Source organism: Notothenia rossii, assembly GCF_949606895.1.
Source record: "Notothenia rossii genome assembly, chromosome: 4".
NCBI lineage: Eukaryota > Metazoa > Chordata > Actinopteri > Perciformes > Nototheniidae > Notothenia > Notothenia rossii.
In genome coordinates, this window is record NC_136902.1 from 70,757,287 (window position 1) to 70,776,383 (window position 19,097).

Sequence of the window (19,097 nt, forward strand, 5' to 3'; positions counted from 1 at the left end):
TAATTAAATGACTGGAAATACTGCGCTAGAATTGTTGCACAACATCAGGATGCTGCCTCGCAGCAAAAGAGCAAAACAATATGTAAAAAGAGCGCGAGTTGTAAATTGATATATGAACACTCTATAATTAATGTGTCAAATATAATCACAATTATAAATATAAACAACGAGATATGTTTCAGAAATAAACCTGCTCAACAGACTGTTGAGTTGAACTAACCCTTAAAGATATAATACATAGAGTGTATTATATTGAATATATGCATGGCTTCAAAAAGCAAACGCCTATATGCTAACACTTTCTTATATTGTTCGTTTCGTTCGCATTAAAAAAGTACGTGCATTGAAAAGCTATAATATTGTGATGCACCTTAATAAATTAGATCCGAACCACTGGAGAAAAAGAAAATATTTAAATTATACGAAAATTATCAAAGTTTATTATCCCAAAAAAATATCACAATTCTACATCCACCTACGGTTTAATATATTATTCAATAGAGCGGACTAAAAAACAGCAGATGTAGTCCAAGAAAAAGCAACGTAACGCAGTGATATGTTGTTTTTTTCTTCTCCCAAAATGCGTAGGTGTACTTCCGCTCCTCGATATACTACTATTAGCCTACCTGTACTTTTTACATGTATATAACAGCCGGGGATGAATTTGTTTTCGATAAACTGGAAAGCGGTGACGCATCGGACAGCGATTGGACATCTTGGTTTCAACTCCTCCCTTATAATAAAGAGTGTGTGTGTCTCCTGTTGTAAAACACAGCAACACCGGGCGTCTGCGTCAGGAGGGCATACTCCACTCTGAGCAATTACGCGGACTCCTAACTGGCACAGTGATCAGAAAGAAACCAAAAGGCATTTTTTTAAATGGACTTTTAGCCATCCTGAGGACTTGCTTCGTGCACTTCAATGCAACTCTGAATGTTATGATATCATTATCACGAATGTGCTCCAAGCACAGCTTAAAATAGGTGTCTTATAAATAGGCATTTTATTTCTTTTTAAATAGATTCTTTCTTCTCTTAAATTGGCTCCCGTAATAACCGTCGCGTTGGATCCCTCGGCTTACTGCGAGACTCCGGTGTACAACCCGGATCTCTGCCCAAACATGATAGCCGCCCAGGCAAAGTTGGTGTATCACCTCAACAAATACTACAACGAGAAATGTCAGTCTCGAAAAGCAGCCATCTCCAAGAGCATCCGGGAGGTGTGCAAGGTGGTAACGGATGTCCTGAAGGAGGTCGAGGCGCAGGAGCCCCGCTTCATCAGCTCTCTCAGCGAAATGGATAATCGTTTCGAGGGACTGGAGGTCACTTCACCCACCGAGTTCGAGGTTGTGCTCTATCTCAATCAGATGGGAGTATTCAACTTTGTGGATGACGGGTCACTCCCGGGCTGTGCCGTGCTCAAGCTAAGCGACGGCCGCAAGAGAAGCATGTCTCTCTGGGTTGAATTCATCACAGCCTCCGGTTACCTCTCGGCGCGCAAGATCCGCTCGAGATTTCAGACACTGGTGGCGCAGGCTGTGGATAAATGCAGCTACAGAGATGTTATCAAAATGGTCGCTGACACAAGTGAGGTGAAGTTGCGCATCAGAGACAGATATGTGGTGCAAATCACGCCGGCGTTCAAGTGCACTGGGATCTGGCCACGAAGCGCTGCGCACTGGCCTCTCCCCCACATCCCCTGGCCGGGACCTAACCGAGTGGCAGAAGTCAAGGCGGAAGGTTTCAATCTTTTATCCAAAGAGTGCTACTCCCTGAACGGCAAGCAGAGCTCAGCAGAGAGCGACGCCTGGGTCTTGCAGTTCGCCGAGGCCGAGAACCGGCTGATCCTGGGTGGATGCAGGAAGAAATGCTTGTCAGTCCTCAAAACGTTGCGTGATCGTCACCTCGAACTGCCCGGAACACCCCTGAACAACTACCACATGAAAACTTTGGTTTCCTACGAGTGTGAGAAGCATCCCAGGGAGTCAGACTGGGATGAGAACTGCCTCGGAGACCGCCTGAACGGGATACTATTGCAGCTGATTTCATGTTTGCAGTGCAGAAGGTGCCCGCATTATTTCCTCCCTACTTTAGACCTGTTTCAAGGAAAACCTCACTCTTCTCTAGAGAATGCAGCCAAACAGACTTGGCGACTGGCAAGAGAAATACTGACCAACCCCAAAAGCTTGGAGAAACTTTGAGGTAAAAAATATGTTAGTTCACCTCGTCTTAAAACATGTGGTAAAAAGGCCTAACGAGCTCATAAACGGACAGAAACACATTACCAACCAATTTGCAAAGTCTTATGAAATGTGACTGTCCTCTGTCGTTGAATATTTGTTTGGCATAGCCTCTTTTGATATTTTTAATGACGGTTAAGTTTGCCCTTATCCCCCGTGCACCTTTTGGCGGTGTCAATATTTCAGAGCAAATTTAAATTATTGGCTAATCCAGGAGGCCACACCAACAGTGGTTCTTTTCTCTCCGTGCCACACGGTTGCCTAAATCCGATATTTCCTTAAATAATCTAATTAAGCCCCGTGGGAAACTTGGGAAATAAAATACAAATACACATCTGTACATTTTATACTGTAAATACCTTCATAGATTGTGATTCCAGTGGTCTGAAATTGTGAATGTTGTTCTGTGACACGTAAATAGGATCCACCTGTTTAAATTTACTTCTGAACTTTTTTTTTATCTGGTAGAAACGTTATTAATTTATACTTGCATCAGTGGTAGTCTGATTCATCTGTTTAAATGGACATTGTCGAATTTTTTAAGTTTACATTTTGATAAGCGTACAACATTTGCTTCATTGAAAACATTCCAGCAATTTACTTGAATTATTATTTAAAGTACTCGAACATGTTTTGGTTGTTGTTTATCTACCATGCTTAGGCCTACATGATAAAAAAAAATGAAAATGATAACATATATAGTATAAATATATATATTACAATATTAATTGAAAAAAATGCACTTGAAATACACTGGATTATAACATCTGTGATCTGATTTTTTTATTTCTGTCTTTGATCTAATTTAAAGCGCTAATAAAACGAGCTGTTTTATATTTGTGTCCCATTATGGTTTTCTTAAATGTGTTTTCAACAGTAGTGAAGCAGGCCTAATGCCATGCGATAATAATATAATGCAATGGGTCTCTTGTTCTTGTGGGCTTTATATGCGTATTATATGGATGAGCTTGACATCTTTAAAAAATAGGGAAATAGGAATGATTAATTTCCATACACAGCTTTTAAAACAGACCTTCGATCAGTTAATATATTTCAAAATACAACCTCCGTTCCATATATTCGCTTGTATCGTTTGATTGTTAAACCTGGATGACGAGTAGGCCACAATTATCATTACAATATATATTTTTAAAAAATGCTTCAATAACAGAGCAAATTTAAAAACACGAAATAGAAATAAACAAGGAATTTACAACACAAGTTTTCGCACAACACGTCATTAAATGAATACAAAAACAGAACATGGAAACATGCAGCGCACCAGGCGCTTTTCCTTTATAACAATGTTGTATTTAAAATACAGTAAAAGTGGTTATCTTCTTGTTGACCAGTTAGAATAAAAATAAACCCCCACTGGGAAACACGTAGCCAAACGACACTTTGAACTTGGGCAGCACACTTGCTTGCAGGTTACTTACCTTAGAGTCAACCCTTTTGAAGGCGGGGTCATCCTCGTCCACCTCGAAGTAGATTTCGGTGGTGGTGATGGACAGAGTCCCCCGGGCCACCAGGACGGGGGCCACAAGCTGGGCCGGGCTGCTCAGGACCACTGGGCCTGCAGAGAGGGGGCAGCCATGCTAAATCAGTTACATGGAACAAATATTATATTTATGTTAACAAAGCAGGTGGAGGAGAAGTCTGTAGGCTATTATCAGTGCATTTACATTGAATATCATAGCATAATAGTCGCCTGTTTGAATTCAACTGCTGCATTTGGACCATGCAGCTATAAAAACTCAATCATTTTTAAATTCATTATTGTACATGGGGCAAATATTATGCATTATTAAAGTCTTAATTTGTAAAAGCCCTATTATTCATCGACTTACAAATCAATGGAGCTTAACGCCCTTTTGTCTTTGTTGTATGGTTGTATGCGCCGCCTTTAATACGCATATGTGTCTGTATTATATTTAAGCACTTAAAACATAAACATGTTTTATTATTGGATCCGACCAAACGCATCACCACTATTTCGAGTTAAATAAAATAATCAATTTATTTTCCTCACATGATATACCATCATAACGTGTTTGCAGTGCCGGTCTGAAATCAAAATGTATCCATGACATTCAGGGATGCTTAAAAATTAGAAGCCTAAATGCATTCCAAACATAAAAATACTGCTTTTTATTCTGCAATAGACTTAAAAAAACAAGCTTAAAACAAACTAAAATACTGTTCTCAAGTCCTAATAATTGTCCAGAATTTAAGATGGCTTTGTGACCCTGCCAGCTGATAGCGATCACATCTTTATTTCAGTTCCCCCTCCTTCTCTTCCTCTGCTTCATCCTCCATGTTCTCACATCAGTGTCGCTGTGGAGCACCGTTACAGTCATGTGTCTGCTCTCACACGCAAGCTCTGGAAACCAAGATATTTATCGATCCCTTAAACTCCAAAGAGCCACTTTAATGTCTCATCAATCTTAATCTGCGTTCCTCAGCCAATTATACCCGATAGTGTTACAGGAATACAAGTGGATTTCGGTCTCAACTCCCCCAGCGCCCCTTCATCGCTCCTCGGGCTGCAGGCAGACCGCCCTCTCCGGGTCTCTCTCAGCGCTGCTCGGCTCCATTAACGGTGATCCTATCTGCTGATGCTATCAGACCAGGCGCTACACGTTGCTTACAAGCTCTATATAAAAACTTCCCCTGACCTATTTTACTGCATTTCAAATAGCCTAACGTTACATCTATTAATAAAAGAGAAAAAAACAAAACAAAACAATTGCAAGCCATATTGTAACTATTAATTATGTCAATTCATATTGTCTTTATGTTCACTAATTACATCCTATTCACCTTTTACTAAAACTAACACGTTTAGTGCTGATGTATTGTATTGAGGCCCTAAAGTGCTATAGAGAGAGAGAAAGACACAGCCTGAAGCATTAAGCTATACAGCATCCATTGCACATGGGGAGGAAGAGGATTAGTCAGTAATCCCCTCAGGGATCTTTCCATAATTAGGCTATATGGCATTAAAATGTTTACAAGAGAATAATGAAATTAAGGGCAAGCTACACAGGATCAGCAGTGTACAGTATAGAGCTCGAATGCTCTCTGTTTGGTCTTTCTTTTAATGAAAATGTAAATATTTGTCAGATGACAGGACAATTTAATGAAGTGAGGTGTGTTGGGAGTTTGGGAGAACTATTGAGAAGACGGGTACATTATCATTGCCCACAATCCATCTGCTGGATGGCCTGTTTACTTTTTTATTTTACAAAATGAGAGAAATACAAGTGGAAGTAGGTTCACACCTGAACACTATCATTTACTTATTAACATGCATGTTGAATTATGGTAGTTACACACACATGTGTATGCACAGCTGCAGCCATTACTGAATACGGAGCATCTGAGGCACAGTGGCTTGTTGTTCATTTGAGTCACTGAAGCAGTGGTAATTTTTTCCACTGTTTTCAAAGCCAGCATTTATCTCTCAATATATTAGGTATAGATGTAAAAATCTTGAGAAATGTGAACTGATCTGCAAACTATTCATTTGAGCTGCAGCATACATCATTTAAATTAAAATATTAAAAAAAATATTTAAAATATCCAGGGTTGTTAGTATACTTTCTTTTGACGTAATCCTGGTTTTCAAATATTATGAAAGGATATGTATGCTTTTAAATTAAATATGACAACAAACATAGAAGAAACTTGGCATAAAAGCAGATTAACATTGTCTTCCTCTTTTTTTTCTAAAATGGTTTAACCCTTTTATTAAAATTGGCCTTGTTCAAGGGATCAGTATTACAAATGGACACTACAATTGATACATAGAGACCAAATGAGGGCAGAACAAAATGGTTGTGGCTATTAAACCACACCACGGGGTAAACTAACATGGTTCCGGTATAAGAAGTGCCATGCAAGGCTCAGACTATTTTCTTTCACATGCTCATTTTAGGGTGAGTTATTTTGGAAGTTGAGTTATTTTGGATCACTCTACTTGAAATATGCATGTAAAATAATTGGATTGAATATGCAGAAAGGCTCATTTAATGCCACTGAAAGCATTGACAGCATTTCCAATGTTTGTGGGGGAGCAAATCTAAGATTAGGTTCAGTATCCAAAACTGCCCCGGCCCTAGAGAGCAGGGGCCTCCCCTTTGGCAGGCACTGACCCAAAGGCTGGCAGGAGAGCCCTGTTGTTGACAAGGATCTAGTCCCAGATCTCTCATTAAGGCTGTTCATGCCTGAGATTAGATACAGACAGTGCATCCTGTTAAAAACATTACCCAAATGTTACAGTGAGAGGGAGCTCCCCCACTGGTCAAAACATGAACTTAATATATTTTTTGATTTAAGCATTTACTCCTCAATATCAACGTCCACACTCAAAATTGGTTCATTATTTGATTCAAGCTTACACATTATAAATGTATCATAAATATTCAATATCACATTTTCTCTTTTGTACAAGGTCATTAATGGTTCTCTGGAGAGGATACATTGTGCGGGTGTTTTAGCCCCTGCCTTGCTCTTTTGGACAGTGCCGGGTTCATCACAGACATGCTGGCCCTGGGACAAAGGGGAGGGGTTAAAGATTCTTCTGTCTGATCTTAGAAGGGATTTCAGCGTTGCCCTGGTTCAGCCTGAGCCTCATAAGCCATGGTAACTAGGTAACGTGCACAGGGCTACATGTCTGGTGATCTAATTTGGGGAATTTTTTTGATATACACTTTTTTAAAACTACAATCTGCACTTGAGATAAATAATGTACATACATGCCTCCATATTTTTTCCATTGACACATGTTTCAGATGCAACCCTGGTTGAAGACATTTTGGAAACATACCAAATGTCACGTGGAGGGATTATGCAATCAACCATATCCATCTGTTAAACACAAATTGCTTTGTAGACTGTGATTATTTTAACTTGTATAACCTTTTAATACAATTCTCTGAAATACAAAAATCTCTAACATTAGACATTATTGAAACATATTTTATGCACAACATGTCAACCCTAAGAGCTAAACATTCATATACTGTCTTTTAATGTTTATTTAAATCCACTTAAGTAGCCAATAATTCAGAATAAAACCACATCCAGCTCTCGAAAACAATGGCCCGCACTTACTTTTCACATTTGACTGCTTTATTATCCTTGTCACGGCGATATACTGTTTTTTGGAACAGGTAATGGCTGTCAGGGATAAATATTAGTATGTATACTTCTAAAACACCTGTATCTTGCAGGCATTGAACCAGTAACAGGCTGTACAGTACTTATTTAAACCACCAATTGCTTGTATGACGTGTTAAGTAAAGATTTGAACTCTGGGTATATTACCTTTTAAAGTCAGGGTTATTTGAGAAGCAGTGGATGGTTAGTTTGATAGTTTGGCTCACACACTGACTGTGATGCTTGTTATATGACAGGATCTTTGGGAGACCAGCGCTTTGGCAATAGGCTGCACTATTGACTGAATTGCATCTGGCAAAGTATTAAAACTAAGATAAGATACGTTATTAAAAAACAAAACAAATACAAATCACATGGGTAAAATAAATCAAAGATAAATAAAGGCTATACGTTGTATTGGTCTTTCCTCAGCTGTTGAGGGCCAATTCATATCCTAATAATTGTTTACTGTAGAGAGAATGAGGGTTAGTTTGACTGCAAGATAATAAAGTTGTCTGTTCTCCCTTAAAGGACCCATGTCATGCTTTTCTGGTTATTACCCGTCCCCTTGTGTTTTATGTAGCTTGTTCTGCATGTAAACGGTCTGCAGAGTCACACACCCTCAAAGTACATCCTGTAGCAAGTAGAACTCTAACACAGAAAATACCTTTCTATGCTGCCCCAGAACGCCTCGTTGGACATTTCTCTTTTTTCTTCCTGGGTACAGTGACGTATTTGGGTATAGTGATGTAACGTAACGTCCGCGGAGCCGTTACGTTAAGTCCGTGGATTGGTCCACAGGGACCAATCCACGGACTTCCTCACACACACACACTCAATCTTTTCTCAGCTGCAGCTTCGCCGATTTTTCCGCCTGAGACGGCGGGCGCGGCGAGTCTGTGTGTGAACACACACACAAAGTCCCAGCCAGGCTGCGGGTGTGTGTGTGTTTGGGCTGGGTCTTGCTGTGTCTCGCTGTCTCACAGACGGCCACTGGGCTCACAGGGAGGGAGGGCAGGAGCTCCAACAAGCCGTTTAGGACAGAGAGTGAATACACATACTTTACAGAGATGCTGTATGATGAACCAATGTGATTTTGGAAAATTGCACAATATAAATCTATTCTAGTAGACCTCAACAATGGAATTATGATCAGTAGAAATGGCCATGACATGGGACCTTTATCCACATGCTCACATCCACACTAACAACACAAAACATTTGGCGTTTTCTTGGCAATGTTTGTTGAAGTACAATTATTTTAATTGATGATTGATGACATTTCAAATGTTTCATCCAATTGTAATAGGAATATATTTAGTGGAAAAATATATTTTTACAGAGTTGTATTAAGAAAATAATTTCTAACTTTCAAAAAGACTGATGATTCATTATGTTAAAAATATTTTAGCAGAGGGATTATGAGTGTGCTATTTTGATACAGAGTAAGGAAATGTAGCATCTGATCTTAAGATATTTCTACAAAAGATGTTCACTTATAGCAATACATTTATGTTCTTTAAGAAATTGTGTGATAAAGTCTTGCTATCTTGCCTCTTAGCTCTCATTACTCACATAACATACACTTTTACTATAGCCTTTTCAAGTGTAGTGGCCCCTATAGTGCCATAGGACATTCGTCTGTCCTGTATTTAATAGTGCTCTAGTAAGTAACTTGAATCAAACACAATGATTTAAGTGAATCTTTAAGTGACAAAAAAGTGATCATGAATGTCTTGACCTTGCCTTTAGGAGTACAATATAATAAATAATAATAATAATACATAACATTTATATAGCGCCTTTCACGAAACCCGAGGTCGCTTGAGTTCAAGTTACAGGTTAAATATGGCCACTGTTGAATACATTTTAGCAAGCAGTAAAGTAATTAATCATGGATTTTTGATTTCCTCAATAAGATGTTTAGGATGAGATATATCTGGAATATTCATCTTTCCAGTGTTAATCTAACTTTAATAGGCTTGCGTCTGGAGATAACATTTAAGGAAGGCACTGTGCTGAGATCCAAACAAAATATAGCAGTTAAGCCAGAGCAAAGCTGTCCAGTTAAAAACACATAGTCATAGTCTTTCACTCAAGAACTAAACTAATGCTGAACTGCAAAATGCAATCTGTGATTTCAAACACATTACATAGATATTTTTTGAATATTTAATAGTAGCCAAATATCTCAAAGTTTCTGCCTTTGGTTGCACTGTTGCTAAACCAGTTAAAGCCACATTGATCCGAAACACTTGATGCCCAGACATTAAACATGTGCACTCACTGTAACTACACCAGTGATTAGGAATAAGACAGATGGAAGATAAGGGCAGATTCTCCAACAGAGGCGATGTGTTCTCGGGTTAATGGAGGTGCTGCTGTGCTGACTTACCGCCCATGTTGTCCATCTCCTTCTCCTGCAGCAGGCTGACGGCATCTTCGTCTCCCTCCAGCATCAGCTCCGTCTCGGGGTTCTGGCTGGCCACGGTTTGGATGCGGAAGACTTTCTTAGACTTGACCACCTCGTCCTCCTCTGTGCCTGTCGAAATAAATGTTGGGAAGAGTAGTATTTCACTCTGACCCATAGCTCAGATTTTCCACTAACTATCGCAGTCTCCATTGATACGCTGTTGTTTAGCAATACTGTAATATCTCGTAAGTATCAAATGGTTTGGCAAGCAAAAGTAAAGAAACGTTTCGAAAGTAATGCAGGGCAATTCAATTTACAATGACACTGACATACATATAATCATATAACACTTTTAATAAGAGAATAATGTAACAGCATACTGATTTTAGATTACATTTGAAGGAACAATAACTCATTTTAGCCATGCAATAACCTCAAAATAACCTTACAATGTTTTATCATAATAAGGTTTAAGCACATCCTCAAGTTAAAACTAAAAATATCCTCTTTTTAAAAAGCTATTAAAATGTATCATCCAGTAAAATATATAAAAATAAATTATCATAGAGAAAATCTCTGCTTGAAACAGATAATATATGCAGGCTGAACCTGATCTGAGGTGCTTTCTAATGTACTTGCCATAGCTTATAAAAGAATGTCAGGGTACAAACGTTTGTTCACTGAATAAAACATATTTTGCATGGTTGAACATCAGAGGTGTTTCAGCTTTTATTTTTAGACAAGGTCAAATATGAAACACTATCTGCATCTTGAAAGACCAACAGCTGAGTAGGGGGATACATCTCAAGCTCGTTGTCGATTAGAGATATCATTTGCTGCTTTTGGAGACTTGACAAGAGTGAGACTGAACAGACAGGACAATTAGGAAGCTGCTTACACCAGGACAGCATCATATGGCTATAGTGGAGCATACTCATTGAAAAAGATGTGTTCGTACATCCTGCAAAACAAAGAGGCCTCACAATACATTTATCAGCTTGAATCAGCCCATCTCCAACATGTGCCTGCCACACGGCTGCTCGGAACGTTTATGTGAATTTGTTTTTCTGAAGACCAATGTAGGACATAACCAGAGGAGAAGCTTGCGTGTAAGAAAGAAGAGAACACATATCATGAAATGGGAGGTGGCTGACACCCGCCTGACATGTTTCCTTTCAGCACAGTTCTTAATTCCTCTCTCTCTCCCCTGAGGAACATGTACCTTGTCTTGAAGAGGTCACATTTGACTGTTGTCAACACTGCTACTGAGAAAAAAAGTCTGCTTCCTGCTCTGTCTCATATCTGGAGTGCTTTCATCAGACGGAGGGAAGAAGTCTGTGCGTTTCGGAAATGAATTCTGTGCAATGTTAGAGGAAAAAGCCAGCCAGCGGTCAGAGATCAAAGCAGAAGAAGTGAAACTTAAAACTGTAATTCTGTAAACCATCATTACGCTCCAAGAACATGAGAGAAAGTGCAGCTCACAAGCTGATGTTCTGATTGGCAAGTCTGTACAGGGTTGAGTAGAACAAATAAACCATGCTGATTTCTACACGCTAATGACCAACATCAACTGTTGTGGGGGGGTAAAGCTTGGAGGGATGGGGGCTTTACCCACAATGCAGTTTTTTCCAACATACAAAGTAATGTGGTTATACATAAATAACAAGAAATGAGAAGCTATGGCATGAGGGAGAAAATGTGCCGACATGAAAAGTGATCTTCTCGTGAGTGATAGCCCCTGGACAGTCTTGTATTAAAAGTGCACCATTTGTCACGATTAAGGGACTGGCTGTGCCATCTTGTCGTGGTAGACTCATTACACGCCTTTTCACGTGTTCACCCTTGACCACTAATGGCAAAACAAAGAGAATGACCCTTTCAAATATCTGAAATATTACTCATATGTATGACCTTGAGTCCAAAAAATAGAGACAAATGCAGTCTGAGGTAGATACTATGTACATATCCAATCATTGTCTGCTGCAGGATTCCAACTGAGGCTGAAACTCTTCTACATGTATATAAGAAAGGAAAATAATGTTGCCTATAATGTGTCAACTAACACCTTTGTAATTGACCTTACTAAGGAAGCCACTGCAGTTGGCTTCTTGACATCTCACAGCCGTTTCACTTCATGTATACTCTCCAGGCCTTGAAGAGCAGTGCCAGAAGAAGCCACTGATCACCACTCTCATGGGTCCTCTTGTTCAATCACTGAGTTAAAACTGCCTCAAAGTGCACTAATTACACTCAGTAAAGTGCATTTCAGAGCTTTCATGACCCCAATGGAGGCTGATGAAGACCTTCCAGCTGCGACCAATGGAGGACGCCCCGAGCACTCATGGGGTTCAACAAGGATCCATAGTCCTCATGAGTTTCTTGTAGGGTGTCTCCCAACTATTTTCCGCACGCTAAAAATGTCTACCTTTAAACCAATGAATCTTGATAAAAGTAAAAAATAAATAAATTCCGCAGTTAAGTTTCATGCTAGAGTCAGGAAAGACCTAATAAAGTGTTTACAGTTACTGACACTGGTTTCAGTTGATTTATAGTAATTTGACAAACTACAACTTAGAACTAAACTGTATTATTTAGACACTGATTTATAATGCAACTTATTCTTCAAAAACACAAAAATAGGGGGTTGCAACAGTTTTTTTTTAATAAATGCTATCAAATGTTTAATGCTTTTTACATCTTTAATCTGATGTGATTCCTGTTGGAACAGGAACTGGTCCCAGAAAATGTGTGACCAAGGGGAGATAACATTGTTTTCCAGATAATTCAAGAGTATTATTCATTGTGTCTTTACTGTTATAAATAGAAATACATAATTTATACATCCAAGAGCGATGGCATCGAGTAAATGTGTCCTTCTCCGAACAAGCTAAATTGATTTAAATACGCAATTATCATAGGCACAGATTTGCAATTCAAAAAATATATTTTGGCTTTTGCAGTTAATCTATTCAGCATGGAAAAGATAAGAGTTGAAGGGCCTATAAAATATGGTTGACTATAATACCATTGCCAAGGGTCCATGTTTCTCCATGTACTTCAACGCTGGACAGTTTTGTGGCATAGGCCTTTCATTTTTATAGCCCCAGTAGAGCATGCAAGCATGACTTTTTCTAAGTCTCCTATGTATTATACACCCTGCCTCAACCACTTCACTGCCACTCCTCAAAGAGAATCCACACAATGTTCCACTTAAGTTCAAGTAAAGTGTATTGGGTTTTTCTCTTCTGAAGCTGATTGCACAAATACTTTGGGTAATTCAATATACACAACTTAAATACAACACAAAATACTTATTTGTTGCTTACTTGAGAGGTTGGATAAGCAAAGCAAGATCTGGATAAAGCTGGAAAGCTAAAATGCCTCTTGTAGAAATCACCGAATGTTTGTCTATTGATGTGACAGGCAACATTTTGGACACAGCTTAAGACACACAGCTATCTCAACCTTTTTCTAAACAATGACTTGAGAAGAGAGCTAAAACTCTGGGGCTTTCACAGGAATGATTCTGCTTTATGTCTCTTTCTGTCAGATCTCTATAGATCACACACATTAGTGTAACCTTCACTTCCATTTACTACACTATATTATAATGTACATCAGTTGTTTGCAGTGACTGCAGTCATACATATAATGTGAGCTCTATAGTATGTTTTAAATATATCTCTTCCGTTTCCCAGACTCTATCTGTTTCAAATCCTGCCCTCCTACGCTCCCTCTCAACGGCTCCACATTCCACATGGAGAGAAAAAGTCCAGTCCATGGGATTGCATTACCGTTAGAGCGATGCACTTCTGCCCTCTGTCTTTCCCTTTTTATTTACTCAGCACTGAAAGATGAAATGAGGGGGAAAAAATGACAACTTCATACTTCCTGTGATGCAAGCCATCCGTTTTGCGGAGTATGTGTTTTGAGACTGTTCAAGTAAACATTATAACTTTGATGTAGGGGAGTTTATACAGTGCAGACGCTTCCACTTGGGATGATCTTAATTCAATATCCTGAGATGTGCAGTGCGTGTCTTCTGTGCTGCCAGAGGTTACAAACAGCCTCATCTTCTCTCCATCAAAACCTAAACAGCAGTGTTTAATTGTCCACATATCTGGACCAGAATGTCACACAGCAAATCCATTTCTGAGCATATCATAATGTACAAATCCTGAATGGTTATGAGCAGGACCTGTGAAGTGATGCTCTTGTCGTTGTAAAAGTAATTTTTCTAGAAAACAATTATTTGCTTAAAACAATGAATCAAATATCACGGATGCCGATGACCTAAACTTTGATTTTCATGAAGAATGTACGTTAGAGCGGGTTTTTTACATCTTGAACGTTTCTCTTATTTTGCTTCTCTTTGTTATAATTATAATTATTATTGTTTGTTTTGTTTCTAACATGTTCAATAAATTGACAAATACAACTTTTTTTTTTACTAAGAGGCTGCGTTCATATGCCCGGCATTGCATGTTAGAAAATGTGCTGATTACATTTGTCACAGTTTAATATCTTTGATTATAAAGCTGGAGAAGGTTAAAATCACATCCAGAGAGCAGTGCCCCTAAAGAGCCATAAAGATCTCTGCCCGGGGCAATCAGCTCTGAGAGAAGCCGCTCACCTGAAATGAGACAGCAAGGACACCCGGAGGTAAAACACCCCGTTAAACACTAGGATCAATATTAACGTGACTTCCATTTCATGCTTGCCCAATTCCAATCACCTAACAATATACTCTGACGCTGGGCCGTGGATGGCTGTAACAGGCCAGGTTATTACAGGCAGAGGGCAGAGACAGAATGTGCTGGCTAAGCTGTCAATGCTGCTAATAGACAACGAGGCAGAGTTTAACCTCACATCACACACCCTCATGCATGCACACACTCTCTCTCTCTCTCTCTCTCTCTCTCACACACACACACACACACACACACACACACACACACACACACACACACACACACACACACACACACACACACACACACACACACACACACACACACACACACACACACACACACACACACACACACACACACACACACACACACACACACACACACATTGCACAAAAGTTTTTTGAACTTCAATTTTAAAAATGTTCCCAAAGAATTACAGTAAAAATGTTAAATCTAGATGTTTCCTGTATATCAAAATTATATCAAATGCATTTGTTTCCATTAGGAAGTGAGTATGGTGGAAATTCCACACTTAATCACCTTCTGGTAAGAAATGAATAAATATACAAGTTTAAACCAAAGTTGTGTTATTCAATAAAGAGTGAAGTTACAGTAACATACTGTATATATAATTAAATGAGACTTGTTATACATTTTTTATTATAGTGCAAACAATCCATTTTCACATTATGTCCCTTAGAAATTCACATAACAATGAATCGCTACAAATATTTAATGATGTAACGTCTAACTGAAAACGTAGAAGATTGTGAGTCTCTTGCGTTTTCTGCTGTCAGAAACGACAAAGGACAATCGCTCAATTAAATGTTTCTTTGAGAAAGAAAAAACGTTTCTGCTTGCTTCCATCCTACCCTAGTGAGCTTGTAAGATTGACGTTCACTGCGAACACAACAGTGTAATTCTACCCTCTTCAAACTCAAGATAGTAGCTGAGCGTATACTGTCACATCCTGCTGTCAAATCAGAAACTGTATTCAATTTGGACAACTGACTGGTTTTCCAAAGTTTCTCCTTTTTTAAAGCTTTAATAATTACTCTCAAGGGTCAACTCAAACAACCTCTTGGTGTTTGTAGTTTGGTGCCTATGCAGCCAGTAAAAAGTTCAATAGTGTTCCTGTCAAATCTAGAACAAAGTCTCAATGTTATGTCTAATGGATGTCTAACCTCTAAGCCTTTGCACCAGGATTATCTTCTAAACTCAGGTCCTATCTTTAAAACCATGCTAATTAAAAAGGAATTTTCTTCTTTTTTTTTCAAAGTAGCAAAGCCTGTCATAGTACATTTTAAACAAAAACTGCCAACTGTCACTGCCACAAAATCTACTGAAGTTCTAAAAAAGAACAAAAGATCCTTCTCATTTTATCTCATAACAAAATCTGGCCTCCGCCGTGCAACCACATCAAAGCCTGCTGCGAAAATCCTGAAAGTGCAGCTCACCTCTCAAAGAGAGCAAGAAGGCCTTCCGACCGCAGGCGATCCCTTTCACTTGACAAGTTTATACATTATTTGGCTCATTAAAACCACCGCCTGCAAGCAGAACTTCAACAAGTCTTCAGTCAACTACTCTCAGGCATTAGTGTTAAACAACAGAAACAAACCTGATAGCTAAAAGGCATACCAAATAGTTTTGATGGAATCGAATCATATGCATGTGTGTCATTATCTTTAGTCAATCCGTCACACATAAGGAAATGATACAAACATACAAATTTGAGCTAAGGCAGAGTAGATAAAGAGTAATGGGAGATGCAAACTGACAAAGCAAATGGAAAAATGGAAACTGCTGAAATGTATATTTTTCTGCCTTAAAGGTCCCATGTCATGGCCATTTCTGCTGATCATAATTCCATTGTTGAGGTCTACTAGAATAGATTTATACTGTGCAATTTTCCAAACTCACATTGTTTTCTCATACAGCATCTCTGTATAGTATGTGTATTCACTCTCTGTCCTAAATGGCTTGTTGGAGCTCTTGCCCCCCCTCCCTGTGAGCCCACTGTGCTCCGATTGGTCAGCTCACCCAATCTGTTCTGATGAGTCCACCACCGTTACAGCGGAACATCAGTGATTATGTTACAATGGCGTTAGCAACCAGAAAATGACACCAGTAATGACAAACAGATGATAATGCTGCGTGGGGTCTGGGTGCCGTGTTGGCGGGACGTTGCGAGGCTCACTGCTGCGAGGAGCGGACAGTGTGAGCTGGCTTACTGGTGTGGTTTCCTGGTTGCTGTGTGGGCTCAGCGAGACAGCGAAACCCAGCCCGAAACCAGCCCGAGCACACACACACAACCGCAGCCTGCACACAGATTCACAGCCTCGCCGAGTCCCGCCGTCCCCGGAGCTTCAGCTGAGAAAAGATTGAGTGTGTGTGTGTGAGGAAGTCTTAACATAACGGCCCTGCCGACGTAACGTAACGGCTCCACACCGCGGATTGGTCCATTTGGACCATGACATGACATGGGACCTTTAAGTATATTTAGTTTAGGGGTCTGCAAGGGTTCGATCACAGCCCCTGCAGTCGACATGTTGATGTATCCTCGGGCTAAATACTCAACCATGCTCCCGACATGGCCGTGAATATGTTACTTTCCCAAGCAGATGGCACCTTATACGGCAGCCTCTACCTCTGCACAGATGGCAGTAAATGGGTGAATGCTGAACTCAGTGACTTGTAAACATTTTAATACTATCCCCCTCTTTAATTCAAGCATAAGCAACATTTCATCCAAATAATCCACACAAAAGAAAGTGTTTCTGTACAGATTATTGTTGTAGGTGGTTAGCCTTTGTTGCATCACCAAAATACAGTAACTTTATATGGAAATGTTTCCAAAGCATAGCCTAATAAACTACTCTTTTGTCATTGCACTATTCAGTCAACTTAACTCAGAAGTTCCAAGAGAAATAGAGTCTTTGTAGAGGATTTGTTTTAATTAAACATAATGTATCATCGGGTCGGTTAAAAATATAATACCACTGCTATAAAATGTAATTCAAAAACATTAATAAATAAATAAACAGCTAAACATTAGCAAATGTAAAAAACGGATTATATAAATGGCCTTGGGGTATAAGCTAAAGCCAGACTTAAGTCTACCATTATGATTTATTAGTTGTGAAGATTGTTTGCAACATACTGAAAATATAGACCAATAGCTAGGCACATTTTGCTGTGTGAACATTTGCAGTTTTACAGGTTTGATGGTGTCTACACTTCGGCAATGTTAATGCAATGCAATTTCTTTGCAGATTAGATTTTAAGCCTTTTATATTTAGAAACAGTGCAAAGGTGCTAATGTTGTGACATTAGTTTCCTTGAGACATCCCCACAGCAGTATCAACAAATCTCCATAAGCCCCAAAAATTTGTTTAAGGCTACAAATAATGAAACGACCCGAAATCTAAAGCAGACGGTGCAATTATTACATGTGTGTCTCATATACGGACCACCTGCAGCAAAGGCAGCAGCTGGCATGCGTTTCTCTGCAGCGCTGCCGTGATCTTCACACAGAAGTCATGGCAGGCAGAGCTAGCAAAGCAGAGGACATCCTGAACCCAACCAACAATCCACTGCAGTAGCTCCAAACTGAGCAGCCAGAGGTCAGTGAACATGATGATCATTATGCATGTGTTTCCTTAAGTCTACAGTAATAGGATATTGCTATCCTGCCCATAATGCATTGCCTGTTTTCCATTTTCTATAAAAGTAAAGAAGGCGCTTACTCCATTAATTCCGAATCAATACAATCCTCCTTGTGCAGTGAATACATTTGCTCTGCTATTCAATTACCGATTGGAGAGAAGGGCGTTTTATAGTACTAAGCAGCTTTCCTTTAAAAGTCGGTGTTGCATGACATAAGGCAAAATTGACACAAGGTGGTGGGCAACACTAGAAGACTGCTTGGGTCAATAAAAGAAAAAGTATCAGGAAAAGTGAAAAGAAAAAGTTTCAGGCAAATAAAAGAAACAAAGTGAGGGATCCAATGAGTTCTTGAGCATGTGTTGTAATGAAAATAAAAGTGTGCAATAAAATGGACGTGTCATGTTCAATTCACTGGACTCATAAATATATCACCTATAAATCATGACACATAGGCAATATGCTAAACTGTATAGACAGGCTCGGGCTAACTTTAGTGTCTTTTTCAATGATGTTTTAGTGGTAACATTGGTATTCTACCTTTAATACGGGGTAATGATGTCCTTGGATGGTCAGCTCCCTTAGTTTGATGGGTTGAAAGAGATAATCTCACCAAAGGAATAATAAACTCACCATACTCCTGCAGTGACTTGCATGTGACATCTAAGTGGGTGGAGCCAAATGGATTTCTCACAAATCTCCGCCTCCGCCGCAGATCATCTTCCCAGTAGTCGAGACGCCAAAAGTCGTGCAGCTGACTATAAGAGAGACAGAAAGACAGGCAGGTTAGATAGAGCACACACCCCTCTGTGATGGTGTGATTACAGCAGCCAATTCCTTTCAGAGGAAACATCATGAAGGGAAAAATCAGGCCACAGATAGCTGATTTATTAGGCCACCTAGTGTCATGCTCTGCAGAGGCCTA

The 19,097-nt window shown here is 39.4% G+C and overlaps 2 protein-coding genes across 3 annotated transcripts in view; one reads left to right on the plus strand and one right to left on the minus strand.

Moving 5' to 3' along the window:
• Positions 1–19,097, minus strand: part of nbeab (neurobeachin b) — a 196,152-nt gene that overhangs the window by 53,260 nt on the left and 123,795 nt on the right. For both annotated transcript variants that reach the window (XM_079676160.1, XM_079676159.1), the window contains 3 exons: positions 18,806–18,930; positions 9,798–9,944; positions 3,679–3,815 (listed from right to left, as the gene is read on the minus strand). In XM_079676160.1, coding sequence (XP_079532286.1) covers positions 3,679–3,815; positions 9,798–9,944; positions 18,806–18,930 — 409 coding nt within the window. The remainder of the gene's footprint in view (positions 1–3,678; positions 3,816–9,797; positions 9,945–18,805; positions 18,931–19,097) is intronic.
• Positions 756–3,073, plus strand: mab21l1 (mab-21-like 1). Its single transcript, XM_079676163.1, has one exon. The coding sequence runs from the start codon at positions 1,121–1,123 to the stop codon at positions 2,198–2,200; it is 1,080 nt and encodes a 359-aa protein (XP_079532289.1). The 5' UTR covers positions 756–1,120; the 3' UTR covers positions 2,201–3,073.

Coding starts and splice junctions, on each gene's coding strand:
- mab21l1 (XM_079676163.1), top strand. CDS start 1,121: ATGATAGCCGCCCAGGCAAAGTTGGTGTATCACCTCAACAAATACTAC.